Consider the following 17,184-nt stretch of genomic DNA (forward strand, 5'->3'; position numbering starts at 1 on the left):
CTCCTTTACTAATAGATTTTATAAGGGGAGAGTATTTCATAAACGTACTTTATATTGATAATAATATCGTGTTTCTTTGATACGAATACATAAGACTATATTTATACTAGTTACTAATTACTAAGACCTTAACCCTAAACTCATAGATCCAGAACTTTCTATCTTATTCTCTAAGACAATAATAATATCTTATACGGTATATTCTAATCATATACCGTATCTCTTATTTCTTTGATGCGAATACATAAGACTATATATTTATATTAGACTATCGTCTATCGGTACCGCGTTCAATTGAGTTGAGACTTACTCGAGCATAATGTAGCAAATAACAACTCGCAAGCAATAATAATACTATCAACTAGTAGTAGTACATTAAAGGTCTCGCACATTGATTTTACGAAAAGAAATACTCCACTGTACAATCACATTACTAGGGCATTCCATTACAGAACTGCAACACTTTTACTCGACGCTATTTTCTTCTACTTAAAGATGTCAAGTGCTTCACCAACAAATAACCTCCTTTCAGCTCGCGCGTTTCTTAGATTTCTATACGTGAACGGACCATACCGAGGAGTTTCGCCAGCTTTTACTAAGAGTGGGTGTGGTTTAACAATTGCATCCCGCTGCGGTATCAGAAAAGTTGCAGTCGACAAACGTATTCCTACTTCCTTGCACTGAACCCGGTGTTCCACATTTCTCAACTCGTCGTTGCTCCATGCCTTAGACACAGAACAACACAGGTAATATTAGAAATAAACTGAAATGCCTTAAGAAATCCGATGCACAATTATGATAAACATATGAGACAAAATACATGCATCATGCATGTAGTGGTGGAGTCAGGATTTTAAGTCAACAAAGGCGAAAATTTTCTGCAGGAGCACAAGGGTAATGTTATAAGGGCACTTTGAAAAAAATTCGAAAATTTGAACTAAAAATTTCAAAATTTTCCAATGTCCCCAATGTGAGTTAACTCATGGATAAGAGAAATAAATTGACCTTAGCGGTGTCTCCGAGATTGACAACAAATGAATTCGGCAAGGGCGTAACATCAACGAAAGTACCATAACCGTTCATTACTTGAAGACCTCCAAAGCATTCATCATCCATAAGTATGGTAAGGAATCCGTCATCTGTGTGACATAGTACCCCAGAAGAGCCTATTGTTTCTGGGGTAGTTGTATACTTGTTTACCCTTATCTCGAAACACCAATCTTCGAAAGTGCAATTCGCTAAACCCATGCTTATAGCCAACTTATTAGCAACATTAGTTGCTAACTTTGACGTAGCCCGTGTGTACGTCTCCATAATTGCCCTATAAGGGTGAGATTATCAGTCAGATCCTGCCAAGTCTTAAGACTCTGCCACATCAGCTTTCTTTATTGTTTAGACTTATTATAGACTCACCTCAGACTTTATACATTATCCGTCTGACTCACCTCAGACTCTACTTTTTCACTCCACTTTATTTTTTTTAACAAAAAGTAAGGACACATGTTATTCACCCATTGAATAATTTTTCTTTAAGGCGGGTCAAGACTCACTCAAAGTCTTAAGTTAAGTCTTGGATTTCTAAGACTCAACTTAAGACTTTGTAAAGACTAGGGTAGATTATTGGTAGTCTTGAGTGAGTCTTGTCTCAAGACTACCAATAATCTTACCCTAAATAAATGTGCTCCAAAATTATTAACTCGGGCCAATTTTACTATTAGAGATATGGGATAGAATAAGATATCTGAAGAGATAATATTATGGGTATTATAATATTATCGTTTAAAATATTCTTGGATTATTCTCAAGACACTTTACTTGTTCAATCCCATATCTCTAACAACATAATGTGAACACCGATTATTGAATACATGGTAAAACTAATATCAAAGTCGATAAATTACCCACAATAAGTGTTAGAAGAAGTAAAACAATGTGAAAATGAAAATGTACCTTTGTTGAGAAGTGAGTTCAAGGTCAGAGGAAAAGGTCGAAAGAGCTTGCGGATTAACATCATGAAATGCAAATCCTTCGTAAGACGGGTTTCTTGCATTAGTAGCCCTATAACCACTTAGCGGAATAACTTCCTTAACCCTTTTCTTGATCTCCATAGGACGATCAAACAAGGCTCTCCCAGTCGACTTCATATCGGCCATTAGTTTAGTCGAAACGCCGTGGTTGATCAATCTAAAACAGCCCCATATCCTCGCTACCTCTCTTAGGTTGGCAAGATTCTCGTTTATTTTTTGGAAGTCAAACACTGGAATTTTTCCTTCCATTGTTTTCAAAGTTGTATAATCTCTCTGTTTTTAAGTTGTTTTAGCTCTCTGTTTTTTTGCTCTGTTTTTTCGTAGTTGGATAGAATTGCTGTATGAAGGGAGTGTATATATATATATAGACACAAGTTCTCATTTGTGAATTGTCATAGACAATAATTGTCATACGCTTATGACGGGTAAAATAAAACTCACACGGGTAGATAAAAACTAGCTTTTTGTGATTCCCTAATCTTTATAATTTTTGTCTGATTTACCATATCGGTGATATTTGACCCGTCACAACTCACAAGGGATACTCACTTAGCTTATGGCCTTTGAAATCATGTTATTTGGGGCTAAGCACAGCATTAGATGCTCATTGATAGATCATTATAATTTTGGTTAAAGATGCCTACAAAGTACAAAATTTATGTCTTTTTAATTACGTGATAGCAACGTTGTTCCTTGATGTTGGGTCGTAACCCAATATGTGTCCAGCCCAAAAGTTCTTTTGTTAGAACTTGGTCTTATGAAATAAAACATAAGGTTGACTTGTTTAGTGGACCAAGTCCACGGCTTGTTTTGTAAGCCAAGGGAAATTTGGCTGGTTGTTGGATATAAAAGGAGTTCCTCCTTTTATCTTGGCAGAAGGCAGTGTACACAACACACCACACAAAAAGGAAAACTTGCAGGTTGTTTTGAGCGTGAGCTCAATTGGTGCCACTTCTTCAAACAAGAAACGGGTCTGATTTCTTGGGTCTTCTTACACACGGTTTGATACAAGACGGTTATTGTCTTGGGTTAGTGTGTGGTTGGGTGGCTGGAGCAAGGAGATTTTGTGGTCGAGATTCTTATCTCGGGTTCAGTTAATCGAGGTCAGTATAGTTCTTTGTATACGGTCTTGTATACGGATTTACACATTATTTAGGTGGTTTAATCTAGACCGTCTTATTAGTCAGTTGGTGGAATTTGTCAATTGTTCTAGGGTTTAGATTTGGTTTTTCCTAAATCATTGTGGTTCTGAATTGGTGTATTATTCGGGACGGACGGGATTTATCTTGTACTTATTATTATAGTGGATTGCTCGATTGGCTGTGGGTTTTACCTCCGGATTTTGGAGGGTTTTGCCCTGGGTATTTACCCTATATTTCTGTCTCGTCTTATTGTTGTTTACAGTTACTACTTTTGGTTTTATATTGTCGATTGTGCTTCCGTTGCGTGTGGGTAATTGGCGTAAATTTCCCAACATTTGGTATCAGAGCCACTTGGGCTCGGTCCAGGTGGCGGTTTAATTGACAATGACGTCAAATATTGGGTCTCGGTTTGGTGTCAGAAGTTTGACGGGAAAAGTAGCTTCCCCTCAGCAAAGGAGGATGAAAGACCTCTTGGTTCATCTTGGCTTGGCTAGAGCCTTGAAGGGGGTTAGTGGTAAACCGGAAAAGATGAGTGATGATGATCGGGAAGAGATGTGTACTAAGTGTGCTAGTACCATCGGGTTGTGTATTTGATTCGATCATTAATTGCGTTCTTGATGAAGACTCTCCATCGGCGATATGGGAAAAATTGGAAAAGTTGTATATGGCTAAAAGCTTGACCAATAAGTTGCTTTGAAGCGGCGGTTGTATCGGTTGAGGATGGATGAGGATGGAAATCTCATTGGGCATATGAACATGTTTAATGGACTCTTAGATGAGTTGAATAAAATCGAGGTAAAGTTGGAGGAGGAAGACAAAGCATTGTTACTCCTTAACTCTCTCCCGGATACATGTGAAAATTATGTGGATACTATCTTGTGCGGGAAGGATACCATTACTATGGATCAAGCGCAAGCGCCTCTATTGTCTTTTGATGCGAGGAAGAAGGACAAGGTGGGGTGCACGGTAAAAGCGGTGGAGATACTACTGCCGTTGCTCATGGTGGGAGAGGTCGATCATTAAACAGGGGTGATGGGTCAAAGCATGGCGGTCTCAATCCGGGAATGCTTCTACAAGCAAGGATGTGAAATGTTACAAGTGTGGTGAACTTGGGCATATTAGGAGGTTTTGTCCTAATAAAAGCGGGAAAGGCAAGAGTGACACCAACTTGGTTGTCGGTGAAGGAAGTGAAGGGAGTAGTAGCTGCTTCTTAACCGATGGTGATGAATTACTTGCGGTCTCAAATGGGCACGATGCTTCTTCTAAGGAGGAATGGATTTTAGATTCGGGTAGTGTCAGTCATGTTTGCTTCCGGAAAGAATGTTTTGAAGAGCTCCAATTGGGTGTGACTAAGAAGTTGAGTTTGGCGGATAATTCAACGGTGGATGTCATGGGTATTGGGGTGGTGAAATTCAAGACTTCTAATGGGGTGGTGCACACTTTGGATCGGGTTGCTTATGCTCCAAAGTTGAGACGGAATCTAATTTCACTTAGTCAATTAGACTCTCAAGGTTATGGGTTCAAAGCTCATGGGGGAGTGGTGAAGGTGACTAAGGGTTCAATGGTCCTTATGAAGGGGGAGTTGCATCGTGGGTTATACCGTCTGAAGAGCTCACATGTTGGCTGGAAAAACGAAAGGCGTCGACATGTTAGTTTCCAGGTTGGGGCAAGGGTTGTAAGAGTGAGGGGGAGAGACTCCTCTCCAAATTCAAGTGATGCTACTAACTTGGTACGGCTGTACACGGTGCATTGGCCGTGGTTGTGAGTTAGGGTGAGGATACTAACTCGGGTGTGCAGCTGGTTAGTACGGTAGGTCAATGGTTGATTCCTCGGTTACCCTTGGGCTGGAGGGGGAGATTTGTTGGGTCGTAACCCAATATGTGTCCAGCCCAAAAGTTCTTTTGTTAGAACTTGATCTTATGAAATAAAACATAAGGTTGACTTGTTTAGTGGACCAAGTCCACGGCTTGTTTTGTAAGCCAAGGGAAATTTGGCTGGTTGTTGGATATAAAAGGAGTTCCTCCTTTTATCTTGGCAGAAGGCAGTGTACACAACACACCACACAAAAAGGAAAACTTGCAGGTTGTTTTGAGCGTGAGCTCAATTGGTGCCACTTCTTCAAACAAGAAACGGGTCTGATTTCTTGGGTCTTCTTACACACGGTTTGATACAAGACGGTTATTGTCTTGGGTTAGTGTGTGGTTGGGTGGCTGGAGCAAGGTGATTTTGTGGTCGAGATTCTTATCTCGGGTTCAGTTAATCGAGGTCAGTATAGTTCTTTGTATACGGTCTTGTATACGGATTTACACATTATTTAGGTGGTTTAATCTAGACCGTCTTATTAGTCAGTTGGTGGAATTTGTCAATTGTTCTAGGGTTTAGATTTGGTTTTTCCTAAATCATTGTGGTTCTGAATTGGTGTATTATTCGGGACGCGGATTTGATCTTGGTACTATTATTATAGTGGATTGCTCGATTGGCTGTGGGTTTTACCTCCGGATTTTGGAGGGTTTTGCCCTGGGTATTTACCCTATATTTCTGTCTCGTCTTATTGTTGTTTACAGTTACTACTTTTGGTTTTATATTGTCGATTGTGCTTCCGTTGCGTGTGGGTAATTGGCGTAAATTTCCCAACACTTGATTGAGATCATTTTAATACGATAAGACGCACTATTGTAGACTTAAAGAGAACCATCTCTATTACTCCCTTTTTCCCGGTCATTTACTGTCTTCTATTTTAAGAATGAACTTGATTAACAATTTGATCATTCACACTCAATTTGATTCACTTGTCATTTAGTAATTGTCCCCTCCTTTTTCCTTGGTCTTTGTGGCAAAACCAAAGAACAACAAAGGACAACAAATGACCGGAACGGAGGGAGTATTAATCTAAATAGTACTCCCTCCTATTCATTCATTTTATCCCTCTTTCCGAAGCTAGTCGGATTTTTGTCCCTCTTTCCTTTTTTGGTAACTTTTGTGTGGTCCAAATTTAATTACATGTGGGTAGAGTGAAATAGAGTGTTTTGTGTGGTCCAAAATCATTTTCTTAATTCTTATGCAAAATAAAAAGGGGACAAAATAAATGAATAGGAGAGAGTATAAAAGATGGTTTTTTTTAAGGCTTTTTATTGGTCCCTAAACATTTTTTTTTTCATAGTGGTAGGCCGGTAGGGCCATTAACTACCAATGCATTTAATTAATTGAAGCAATAGTCAAATGCACATTTACAATGTGACAGTGAGTATTTTAATAACATGACTAAAGTAAAAATTAACATGCCAAAATTGAATTCATTTTTAAAATAATGGTCAAAAATAAAATATTTGTCATTTTGGGTCAGTTTTGAAAATATTTGTCAAAATAGTGTCCACGTAGGCTCGGATTATCGAAACCTGAAACACGCAATAAACACGCCATTACCAATGTCGTGTTTATAGTGAGTATGAAAATGCAGACTTATTTTAACGAAAACAATTAAACACGCCATTGTCAATAGCGTGTCTTCTAGAATAGACACGCCATTCCCTGTGGCGTGTTCTAAGCGTTACAAAATCAGAATCAAACAAAGTCTAACTTGGCCTACCTCTTTTTCACTGCCATTTTAATATTTTAATACGTGTTAAGGGTAAGACAAGGACCCGAACTTTACAAGTTTTTTCCGTTAAGGACCTCAACGATTATTTTTTTCCGTTAAGGACCTCAACACTAACACCGTTAAGTTTCCGTTAAGTTTTCAACATTAAAATAGATTTTAACAAACAATATCCATTATCATTCATAACAATCAAAATTAATTAAGACAAGGACAACATATGCCCGTTAATCTTTGTAAGTTGTAACATAGCAAAACAACTAAGAATGGCAAAACTTCATCTGAAGACCTGATTACAGCTTATCATTCATTTATCAACTAAGATGCAAAACATTTAAATTCCTTGCTAACAGCACGATATTCCTCCTTGACCACCACCTTATTCTTCAATTGCTCATGTGCCTCTCTACAATCATTTTCGAGCCCAACTCTAGAAAAAAAAGGCGTCAATTATTGTTTGAAACATACTCCATAAATAGCAAAACTTCTCTGTGAAGTGTTTCGTAAGGAGTAAAAAAGCCTATAAAAGACCATATTAAATGGACATCATGATATTATAAGCGACAAATATAACGCTACCGCAAAGTCTTTGCTTGAAATACATTTTTTTCCTTGAATCAACAAAAGATGGAATGTCATTGGATACAGAGCTAGTTTGAGACTGAATAAATGTGTCAGCGCCTTGCATTGCGGTGATGCCGCGTAATGTTTGTTCACCTTCAAAGTCGGAATAGTATGCTACTTGTCTAGCCTGTGATTACATCTCCAAACAAATGGTTATATAGGAAAGGGGATAGTTTGTATTTTTAATAATCCATATTTACAATGTCAACACAAACTAAGTTGAATGCTAACAATGAAATACGACACACGCTTGTGTAAATCAATCTCAAAATTATGCAATCATTTAAAAAGCCTATTATAAAGAAGATGAATTGCAATGTCTCTCTTTATTATGCCATATCGCAGCAACACTATGATTGCAAGGAATGTCATTTAATTGCCAAGCATTACAAGAGCAAGTCTTGTTCAATAAATCAACCACATATCTTACTTGTGTGGCTCCTTCTCTCACTCCAATGGTGAATCTACCACCATAAACAGAATTCCAACCTCGAGCAGTGATTTTTGCCTTTTCTAACTGTTCTTGAGCTCTAGGGCATATGGCCAAATTTTTTGAGCGAATAAAGTCTCTTTTTTTGTGCAACCTTTCCATAATGGACTCCCTTATATCTTCAAACATTGTTATAATAGGCTTGTGCCTTGAGTTTAGGATATAAGCATTGAAAACCTCGCTCATATTATTATCCACTGCATCACATTGACATTGTGGAGTATAGAATGGTCGACACCATTTTTCATAATTTCTCCCCATTAAATCAGCGGCAGCCTCAGGGCTGATGGCACCCAATTTGTCCATGTTTTCCTTAAATTCATTTGGGGTTGTGCTTTTCGCAATTTTCCAAAAGTGCATTCTATACTCTTGTCCTCCACCAAAAACTTCTCTAAAATTCATATATACATGTCTCGCACATACTCTTTGTTCAGCTTGTGGCCACGTTTCAGCAACTGCTTTCAATAGACCCTTTTGTTGATCAGACATTATAGTATACCCAGCACCATCAAATATCCTTAAGTCTTCAGCTAACAATTGTAGAAACCAACTCCAAGACCCTTTTGAGCGAATAAAGTCTCTTTCTTTCTCCAATATTTCATTCTTCTTGCGTTTAGTTCTAGCATCAATTATCTCATCGTCATCTACGTCACTACCGTTCTCATCATAATCAATCTCATTTACAGGTAACTCATGTGACACAGCAGTTTCATCCTCAACATTTAAACCAACTAAACCAATATCTTCCTCAAAATTCTTGTTCATTTGAGGCCTATTTAGCAAGTCAGTAAAAGACATGTTCATTTCCATCTCACCCAAACCAAAGTCATTCATAATCTGTGAAAAGTGAAAAACGAAGTCACTCATAATTCCAAGTATTTACATCATCAGTAAACACCAAATGAAGTTATGATTGTATACTGTACTCCAATCTATATAGCATAGACTTCAGAGCACATAATCAACAATTTAATCACTTTAAAATGATAATTTAGAATATTTTACAACACATAAACATCAATTTAACATAATTAATTTAGCATCACAAACATAGATTGGGATAAAACAATATAAAGATTAGACCTTTAAGCATACTAAGAAAAATAAATAACTTACTTGTTCACTGATGAATGAATTTTGCCTGGAAATTGAAGTATTCAATTTTCAATTTTGAAGTGCTTATTCTGCTTCAATGGAGAACGAAACCCTTGTTTTGCTTGAAGGGTTTGTGTGATTTTGCCTTTTGGATTTCCAAATATGATTAGAATATGCCAAAGCACACTCCCACGTGTTTCTAACTTAATAATTATTTGTGGGCCTTGTATAAGGGTAAGGTAACGGCGTTAACTGAGTTCCTTAACGGAAATAAAAAATCGTTGAGGTCCTTAACAGAAAAAAATTGCAAAGTTCGGATCCTTGTCTTACCCTTAACTCATTTTAATACTGATTTTCTTGTTCCTCTTCCCAACCTTTTCTTCCTTATTCTTCAACCCTTGTATCATCAATTCATTATTTCTTCTTCAACCCTTGCATCATCAATTCATCCTATATTTTTCATCGTTTGCTTGATCCATCTTATACCCTTCGTCATAACATGATCTAGAGATACGCTTGTAATACCGTCGGCGACAGCGACAAAGATGGTGCGATTAGACGAACTATTGGGTATTAACCACAAGTTTGTATTCCATTTATTAAAAAAAAAGGAATACATTGTAATATACTCCGTAGTAGATTTGATTATTTTCTGGCTAGTAGCATCAAGCCGTTGGTCCGTTGCTCCATCATGCTACTAGCCAGAAGAGGATACAATGGGTACCGGCTAGGTTGCACGGACACGGCACTTTTTTAGCCTCCGTGTGTCCGACACGGTGTCGGACACGGACACGCCTAGGACACGGCGCAAAACGTGTCGGACACACCAAAAACCGTGTCGTCGGTTTTATTTTAATTGTCGGCGTGTCGGACACGGTCCAATACAAGCGGATACGGCCCGTATTTGAAGGACACGGCACTTATACTTTTTCAAAACAACAAAACCCAATTTACATTCTCACAACTCGACATTATCAATTCCTTTCAGAACAGCAAAACCCACCATCGACAACAGTACGACCCCAAATCAGCCACAGGGCGCCGACACAAGACCTCGCCGTCGCCGGTCTCTCTTCGTCAACACCACAGCCACCTCAAAAATACTTATTTGACATGAGATTATGTCTTAGCCTATATATTATTCATAAATATGACTATATGAGAATATTTTTAAGAAATTGGTGAAATTAATTGAATGTATAAAAGAACTAAGAAATTTTGATTGAAGATTGGATTTGTGGATTTGGTATGACCGTACTCTGTGAGAGGTCTTTCCTTGTATGTATTTAAAATTCAAGAAAAAGAGTGTGGACAAGATAAATGTGGTGTGTCAATGGATATGATTGCCAATTGTCAATTCACTGTTTCAAAGAATGGGCCCTAATTGAGTATTCCTATTATTTTATTTCCCACCATACTCACTTAGTGCGTGTTTACATACATTACAAAAAAAAATTGTTTATAAATCACATAATATTCGCCTTTAATTTAAAACGGGTTAAATATAAGAGAGATTTAAATGTTTAATTTTGGATTTGTAATTTAGAACCTTGTAGTCAGTAAGACATGTTTGATTTTAAGTATAAGACATTATTATTGATTTTATCATTTTACGGCTCTATGGTCTTTAAATGACTTAAGTTTAAATGTTGGTTATAATGTTATTCAAATTCCCTTTATTTTAATATGTTTATTAATTTTTTTTTTGCCGTGTCCGTGTCCTAAAAATTTCGAAGTGCCGTATCGCGTGTCCGTGTCCGTGTCCGTGTCCGTTTTCGTGCAACCTAGGGTACCGGTATAAAAAAGGAATACATTGTAATCCATCTTATTTCTTCTTCAACCCTTGCATCATCAATTCATCCTATATTTAAATTTGTATTCCATTTATTAAAAAAAAGGCATTTTATTAGATTTATACCGGTATAAAAAAGCCCACCATTAAAATATAGTAGATTTGATTATTTTCTTTTCTAAAATCGACGAAAAATTTGTTTTAACCACAAGTTTTACAAAATCAAAAAACAACACCGCACTTAGATAAACCAAAAAGACCTACATGCAACAGATATGAGCATTTTTGTTATGATAAAAAAATATTTTCATCCAAAATTTCATCTTTTTTAAAAGAAATTAAGGTTCAATTTATCAATTATATACATGTAGGATTATTTGAATCAACAAAAAACTAACAAGCTTTAGGTAGATAAAAAACCATTTATATAATTTTGTTTAAATTATTTAAAGAATACATATACATGACTTTACATCAATTACTTGCTAAATTAAATTTCTTCATGTCGATTGAACGCTAAAATCAAACGACTTATGAACTTTTGTGGATTAGAAGGGATAATTGTGAGAGCGAGATTGAGACTAGGATTACAAATAAAATAAGACGATTTGGTTTATGAAAGATTGAGTGAGATCTCAGAGAGAGAAGTGATGAGCTAAATGTGAGAAGGTTAGGGTTAAAACTTATACAGTATGTAGGACGATTAATTAATAATTTATCTTATATGTAAAGGTTTAATTGGAGGGTTTGAGCCCAAAAATATAATACGAGGGTGAATTGGGTGGTTTGGGTGATTGCGTCCATTGTCCAAAAATTCAACTTAATTTTTAATTTTTCTTATGCGGGTTTTTAGATATTTTTTTTTCATATTTTAAACTTTAGTTTTAAGGTGTTAAACAATGTTAATTGCGTGTTTATATTCCCGTCTCGAAGATGAGCTAAGTATTTGGTATAAGTTTACGTAGATTTGCCAAAACTGATCTAACTCGTATAACCTGATCTATATCCGACATGACACTCGAACTCAAGACTCGAGCTTGACACGAACTCAAATTCCCCGATCAAATATAACCCAACCCGAATGTTTATTGCTGCACATTGATTATTATCCGTTTAATTCGATAATAGTGGAACCGAAAATGACCTGAAACAAAAATGACAAGCCCCAACCCGACTCAAACTCTTGCAAACCCAATATTGACCCGTCCCAAACCCAAGTCGATTGACCTATTTGCTAGGTCTAAATTTAAGTGGCAAATTCTTGCAAATTCTATTACGATCCGTGCATTTTTTGCACGGGTTTAAAACTAGTTAAAGAGTAATTGTATAGACCCGCAAGAATGCGCGGTTTTTTAGATAATAATATTAAAGAAAATAGTAATTATAAAACTGATATTTAACCCAATTTGAAATGTAATTGTAAATTTATTATTATTAATGTTTTGTATTAATCGGTGTAAAAGGGAAAGTTCAGTATAATCCATATGTAATTATATAATATAAAGAAAGCTTAGTAACAGATATGATATAATAAAAACTCAATTACAGATATGATATAACTAAAGCTGAATTATAACCAAATTCATTTAGGCGGGACAATTTTTGGAGAACTCTTATTCTTTTAGTATAACGGAGATGTAACTTGTTTCATCACTAATTCTCATTTATGTGACCATTTAATGACAAAACTAGTTTTGTGATCCGTGCAATGCACGAGATGTTCATAACACACTTAAAGATTACAGATTTTGTATGAGCCTCAATTTTCTGTTGGTATAGTAAATGATGTAAATTGCGACATATTGAGTAACTCATATACTATATTAAAAAGTGAGAAATTATTCTAATTTTTCATAGAATAATGAGTACGAGTCCATTAACCACTTATAGACAAATAGTTACACAATAAACTACCTACAAAAATGATAATCTTAATATTTGAGCTCAAATCATCAAATATAGACTACATCTAACTATAATACAAATAAAACTCTTATTTTCCCTTTTCAAAAACAGGCCATATATTCTTTCGAACATAAAGTCACTTATTTTAAGCTCGGTTCAGCACTTCAACTCTTATAAGTTCATTTCAAAAAAGTTTAGTTTATATAAGTTCAGTTAAAAAAATTAAATTTCTATAAATTTAATTTAGAAAAGTTAAATAAAATTAAGTCTAAAAAAAACAGGGTCATAACCTACGAACTCCAATATAAATAAATTTTTAGTATTCTTTCTTACTCCATAGAGTTTGACTTTACTCTTGTTGGCTACGTTTTTTTTATGCTAGAATCTTATCTTTATTAATTCAGAAGACAATACTCAATCCAGAGCGTGCCACGTCATTAATTCAACTTTTTTTCTTTTTTTGAAAATACATATTATGGTGGGACCCGTTAGTGTGCAATGTATTTATTTCTTCAGAATTCCGGTTATACAAACATGCGACAAATTCCGTCTTAGAACAAATACTATGAAATAATTTTATACATTCCGAATAAATGAAATTAATGGCATATAAGCGGAATGAATTATAAATTGGAATAAATGAAACTAATTACAAATAAATGAATTACATAATTTTTAAAAAAATAAATAAATAATAATAAAATTACATAACTACGAGAAGAAATTACATTTAATTACGGGATTGAATTACATATAATGCGAATAAATTACATACATAATTTTTAAAAACTAGATAGTACGATATATTTTTAAAAAAAAAATATCTTTTGTTATTTCTCTTAAACCATTGCATGTAAACATGTATTTGTAACAAGTTTAAACATTAATTATGTAGATCGCTGATTTAGACCAACTAGATAAGTACAATAGAAATGCAAAAAAAAAAAAAAAAAACACATCCAAAAACATTAATATCGGACCAAATACATACCCGTGCAATTTTGCACGGGTTTAAAACTAGTAGTGGTTTTTAAATTAGTTACCCTATAGAAAATAATTTTATTGTCTCTTTTCCCCTAAAAAACTCCCCAAATGACTGTACTCATCCTAAATTCAGTAAGTAAAAAGTTCGATCAATCAATAACTTATTCTGATAATCAATTGCCACCCTCTCCATTATAGTACTCCCTTCACATTAATGTTCTCCTATTTCTCTATTATATGTGAATAGCATTTCAATGAAATTGGAAGAACACTAATGTGTGAAGGGAGTAATATATTGTCTTAACTTTCTTTAATTTAATGGCTAAAGTATATGTCATTGATGCTTTTTTTAAATCCTTTTGAGAAATAGAAAGGGCAACAATAAATATAAATTAAAAGAAAATATATTTTTCTTTGACCAAAAAGTGTTTAACTTGCTCTAAAATTGATAAACCACATTATATTTATTTCAGAAGGAGCACAAGTATATGGCCTTATACAAGTTTTTCGTCCTTTTTATAACTACTTGTATTCACTAATAATGTGCAACGTCATGGAGTTTAATAATCAATATGTACATACAACAGTTTTTTTTACTCATGCCCTTCTTCCACAATTAATGCAGTATCAACTATCATTCATTCGCCCCATCTTTTTCCTTCGGCAGTACACAACTACACATACATATTCCTCCACACCAAATAATTATCGTCATCCAAACTCGTCAACAACAAATCAGATACTCGTCGCTCCAGCTTACTTGATGCAAGTTTCCCTTGTTGTTTGCGAAATAATTTCCCAGCAAATCCCATGCCTACAAATACCTCATTTGCAAAACCTCGCTTGTCCAAACACTGTTCTTATACCTTAATATGGGAAGTGAATTATAAGCAATTGATGAACATTAATGTTAAAGAGTTTTCTTGTACCTTAATATGCCTTTTTTTGTCCAAATTTTGTCAGCGAGTTCTTGTTTGCCCACGAGTCTTGCATGAGTTTCCAAAGGATTCTCCCAACGACAACAACCTACTAAAATGAAGCTTATTATACTTGAGAGAAATTGAGTACAAAGAAAGTGTATATGTAGGATCTTTTATTTATTTATTCTCAATTCTACCGACATCCCTTAAATTAACGCACACATATTGTAACAATCTAAGTATTGGTTAATATGAACTCACAATACGATAAAAAAATGCATGAACTTGTTATAAAGGAAAAAAAGAGTATAAAGAATAAAGGACATTTATACATGATGGAAGCACATTTCCGTCAACGCAAACGATCTTAACGTGATGAATATATAGAGAATGATTCATTCAAGATAAATGACTTGAATATATAGAGAATGACTTGAGTAGTATTTAATTGTCATGTGGCAACTCTCAAAAACCTCCTAATTTGCTATAATATTTCATGTCTAATTAAGTTCTAATAATAATAATAATAACACATTCAAGATGTTTTATTATGCATTTACTCCACTTTTGTCTTTCCTCTTCTCTCATTCATTGTAAGTTCGTAACCTAATTTAAACTTTTCATCTTACTCTTGAATTCTTAATTTTAATGAATGTTATAGCATTTTTTTAATATATATATACTTCATCTCTTTAAGTGAAATTACATATCTTTTGTGTATATCTTGGTATTGATTTTTTTTATGGTGTTTTTTAACATTTCTATGAGTAAATTAAGTTTAACCTCTTTATTTTGTTGTGTTTTATAGGATTCAATGTCATGACCTTCTTTGATGTGAACGCTTTATTGTTATGTTGTAAGTTACTACTTTCACCTATTGTTTTATTTTTCCATTTTTTTATTTGTTTAACCCTTTAATTTTCATATATGTATAGAGAATGACTCATTCAAGATAAATGACTTGAATATATAGAGAATGATTCATTCGAGATAAATGACTTGAAATGAGTTCCACTGTAATTTTTTTTCTAAAATTATTTAAAAATAGAACATACCCTGTAATTGATATCGCAACAACCTGCATCTTACTCAGTGAATGTCAGCAGTCGCATATAACTTATTAACTTGCAGGCAAGATGATAAAAATAAAAAAGCATCTTCTAGGTTACAATCACAGGACTAAAGTACTGCAATATTGATAAAGTATATGTGAAAGATTAATCATACTATATTGCTATATATAAATGCAAATATTTAAACTGCAATCATACCAAAAAAATGATGAAAAATCGAGAATTAAAAGCAATAAAATCAGAGGGCAGTGGTGGATGGACAACCATTACCATGGTAAATACTCAGTAGTATAGAAGTTTGTAGGCCAGATGCAGATTTGAGAGAAACGATAATGTGGTTGTATTTTCATCATAGCTATTTAAAGGGATACATTGATAGGAAAAATGTAAAATTCTATCCTAAGTAATGGTAAGCGTTTTTCAACTTTACTCTCCATCAATGAAGGGAATGGAAGAGACAAAGACAATGTAAAAGCGTTTCAGTATTGTCCGAGGATCTGAATAGTAGGCGGCAGTTATGATGGAGCTTTGAGAGTATAATGACAGGGAAGCAAAAGGGCCGTAAATAGAGTTTTTGCTTAATCACACATAATACGGTAAGTGGTAGAATATAACATAGACACGTGGCAAAATAGACTACGTCAGTTTTTCAACTTTACTCTCCATCAATGAAGGGAATGGAAGAGTAAAGTTGATATAAAAGCGTTTCAGTATTGCCCGTGGATCTGAATAGTAGGCGGCAGTTATGATGGAGCCTTGAGAGTATAATGACAGAGAAGCAAAAGGGCCGTAAATAGAGTTTTTGCTTAATCACACATAATACGGTAAGTGGTAGAATATAACATAGACACGTGGCAAAATAGACTACGTCAGTTTTTCAACTTTACTCTCCATCAATGAAGGGAATGGAAGAGTAAAGTTGATATAAAAGCGTTTCAAAGATGTGCCCGAGGATCGAATAGTAGGCGGCGATTATGATGGAGCCTTGAGAGTATAATGACAGGGAAGCAAAAGGGCCGTAAATAGAGTTTTTGCTTAATCACACATAATACGGTAAGTGGTAGAATATAACATGGACACGTGGCAAAATAGACTACGTCTTTTAATATTATTTTATAGATAGATATAGATTTTTATGCTACCGTGTCATTTGTAAATTAAATGTGGCATTGCGTTAATCAGACGTGGCATTTTACAATCACATGTGGCTTTGTTGACGTGGACTTTATGAGCCATTTTAGTTTAGGCTTTTAATAGTATTTTATAGATATTGTAACTAATGTTTTTTGTTCACGTAACTTTTGTTAAAAAAACAGTCATATTTGACTGTAAATGAGTCACATATAACTTAGGGTTATTTAATGGGAATAATTCATCATATGCCCATCTTCTCAGATTAATCTATCCTCGTATTTAACTGAGAATAATTCACCATAAACCCCTCTTCTCAGATAATTCATGCGATACTGAGAACGATTAAATCCGAATTATAACACCAATATTATAAACATGCAAATTTTGAAATATGGCACTAAAC

The 17,184-nt window shown here is 34.7% G+C and overlaps 1 protein-coding gene across 1 annotated transcript; it reads right to left on the bottom strand.

Annotated features, from left to right (window-relative positions):
- Positions 1-322: 322 nt before the first annotated feature.
- On the bottom strand, positions 323-2,349 carry LOC141653048 (2-oxoglutarate-dependent dioxygenase DAO-like). The gene is made up of 3 exons (XM_074460686.1): positions 1,951-2,349; positions 1,006-1,321; positions 323-725 (listed from the first exon to the last, which is right to left on the bottom strand). Exons 1-3 carry the CDS (start codon positions 2,274-2,276, stop codon positions 486-488), a joined length of 882 nt encoding a protein of 293 aa, XP_074316787.1. The 5' UTR covers positions 2,277-2,349; the 3' UTR covers positions 323-485.
- Between the last annotated feature and the right edge of the window lie 14,835 nt (positions 2,350-17,184).

Source organism: Silene latifolia, chromosome 4 (genome assembly GCF_048544455.1).
Source record: "Silene latifolia isolate original U9 population chromosome 4, ASM4854445v1, whole genome shotgun sequence".
Lineage (NCBI taxonomy): Eukaryota > Viridiplantae > Streptophyta > Magnoliopsida > Caryophyllales > Caryophyllaceae > Silene > Silene latifolia.

What these genes read in the sequence shown, in the direction of transcription:
- LOC141653048 (XM_074460686.1), bottom strand. Translation starts at nt 2,276, where the DNA reads ATGGAAGGAAAAATTCCAGTGTTTGACTTCCAAAAAATAAACGAGAAT. An exon ending in GAACTCACTTCTCAACAAAG is followed by an intron (nt 1,322 to 1,950) that starts GTACATTTTCAT and finishes TCACCCTTATAG; the next exon opens with GGCAATTATGGAGACGTACA. An exon ending in ATCTCGGAGACACCGCTAAG is followed by an intron (nt 726 to 1,005) that starts GTCAATTTATTT and finishes TCTGTGTCTAAG; the next exon opens with GCATGGAGCAACGACGAGTT.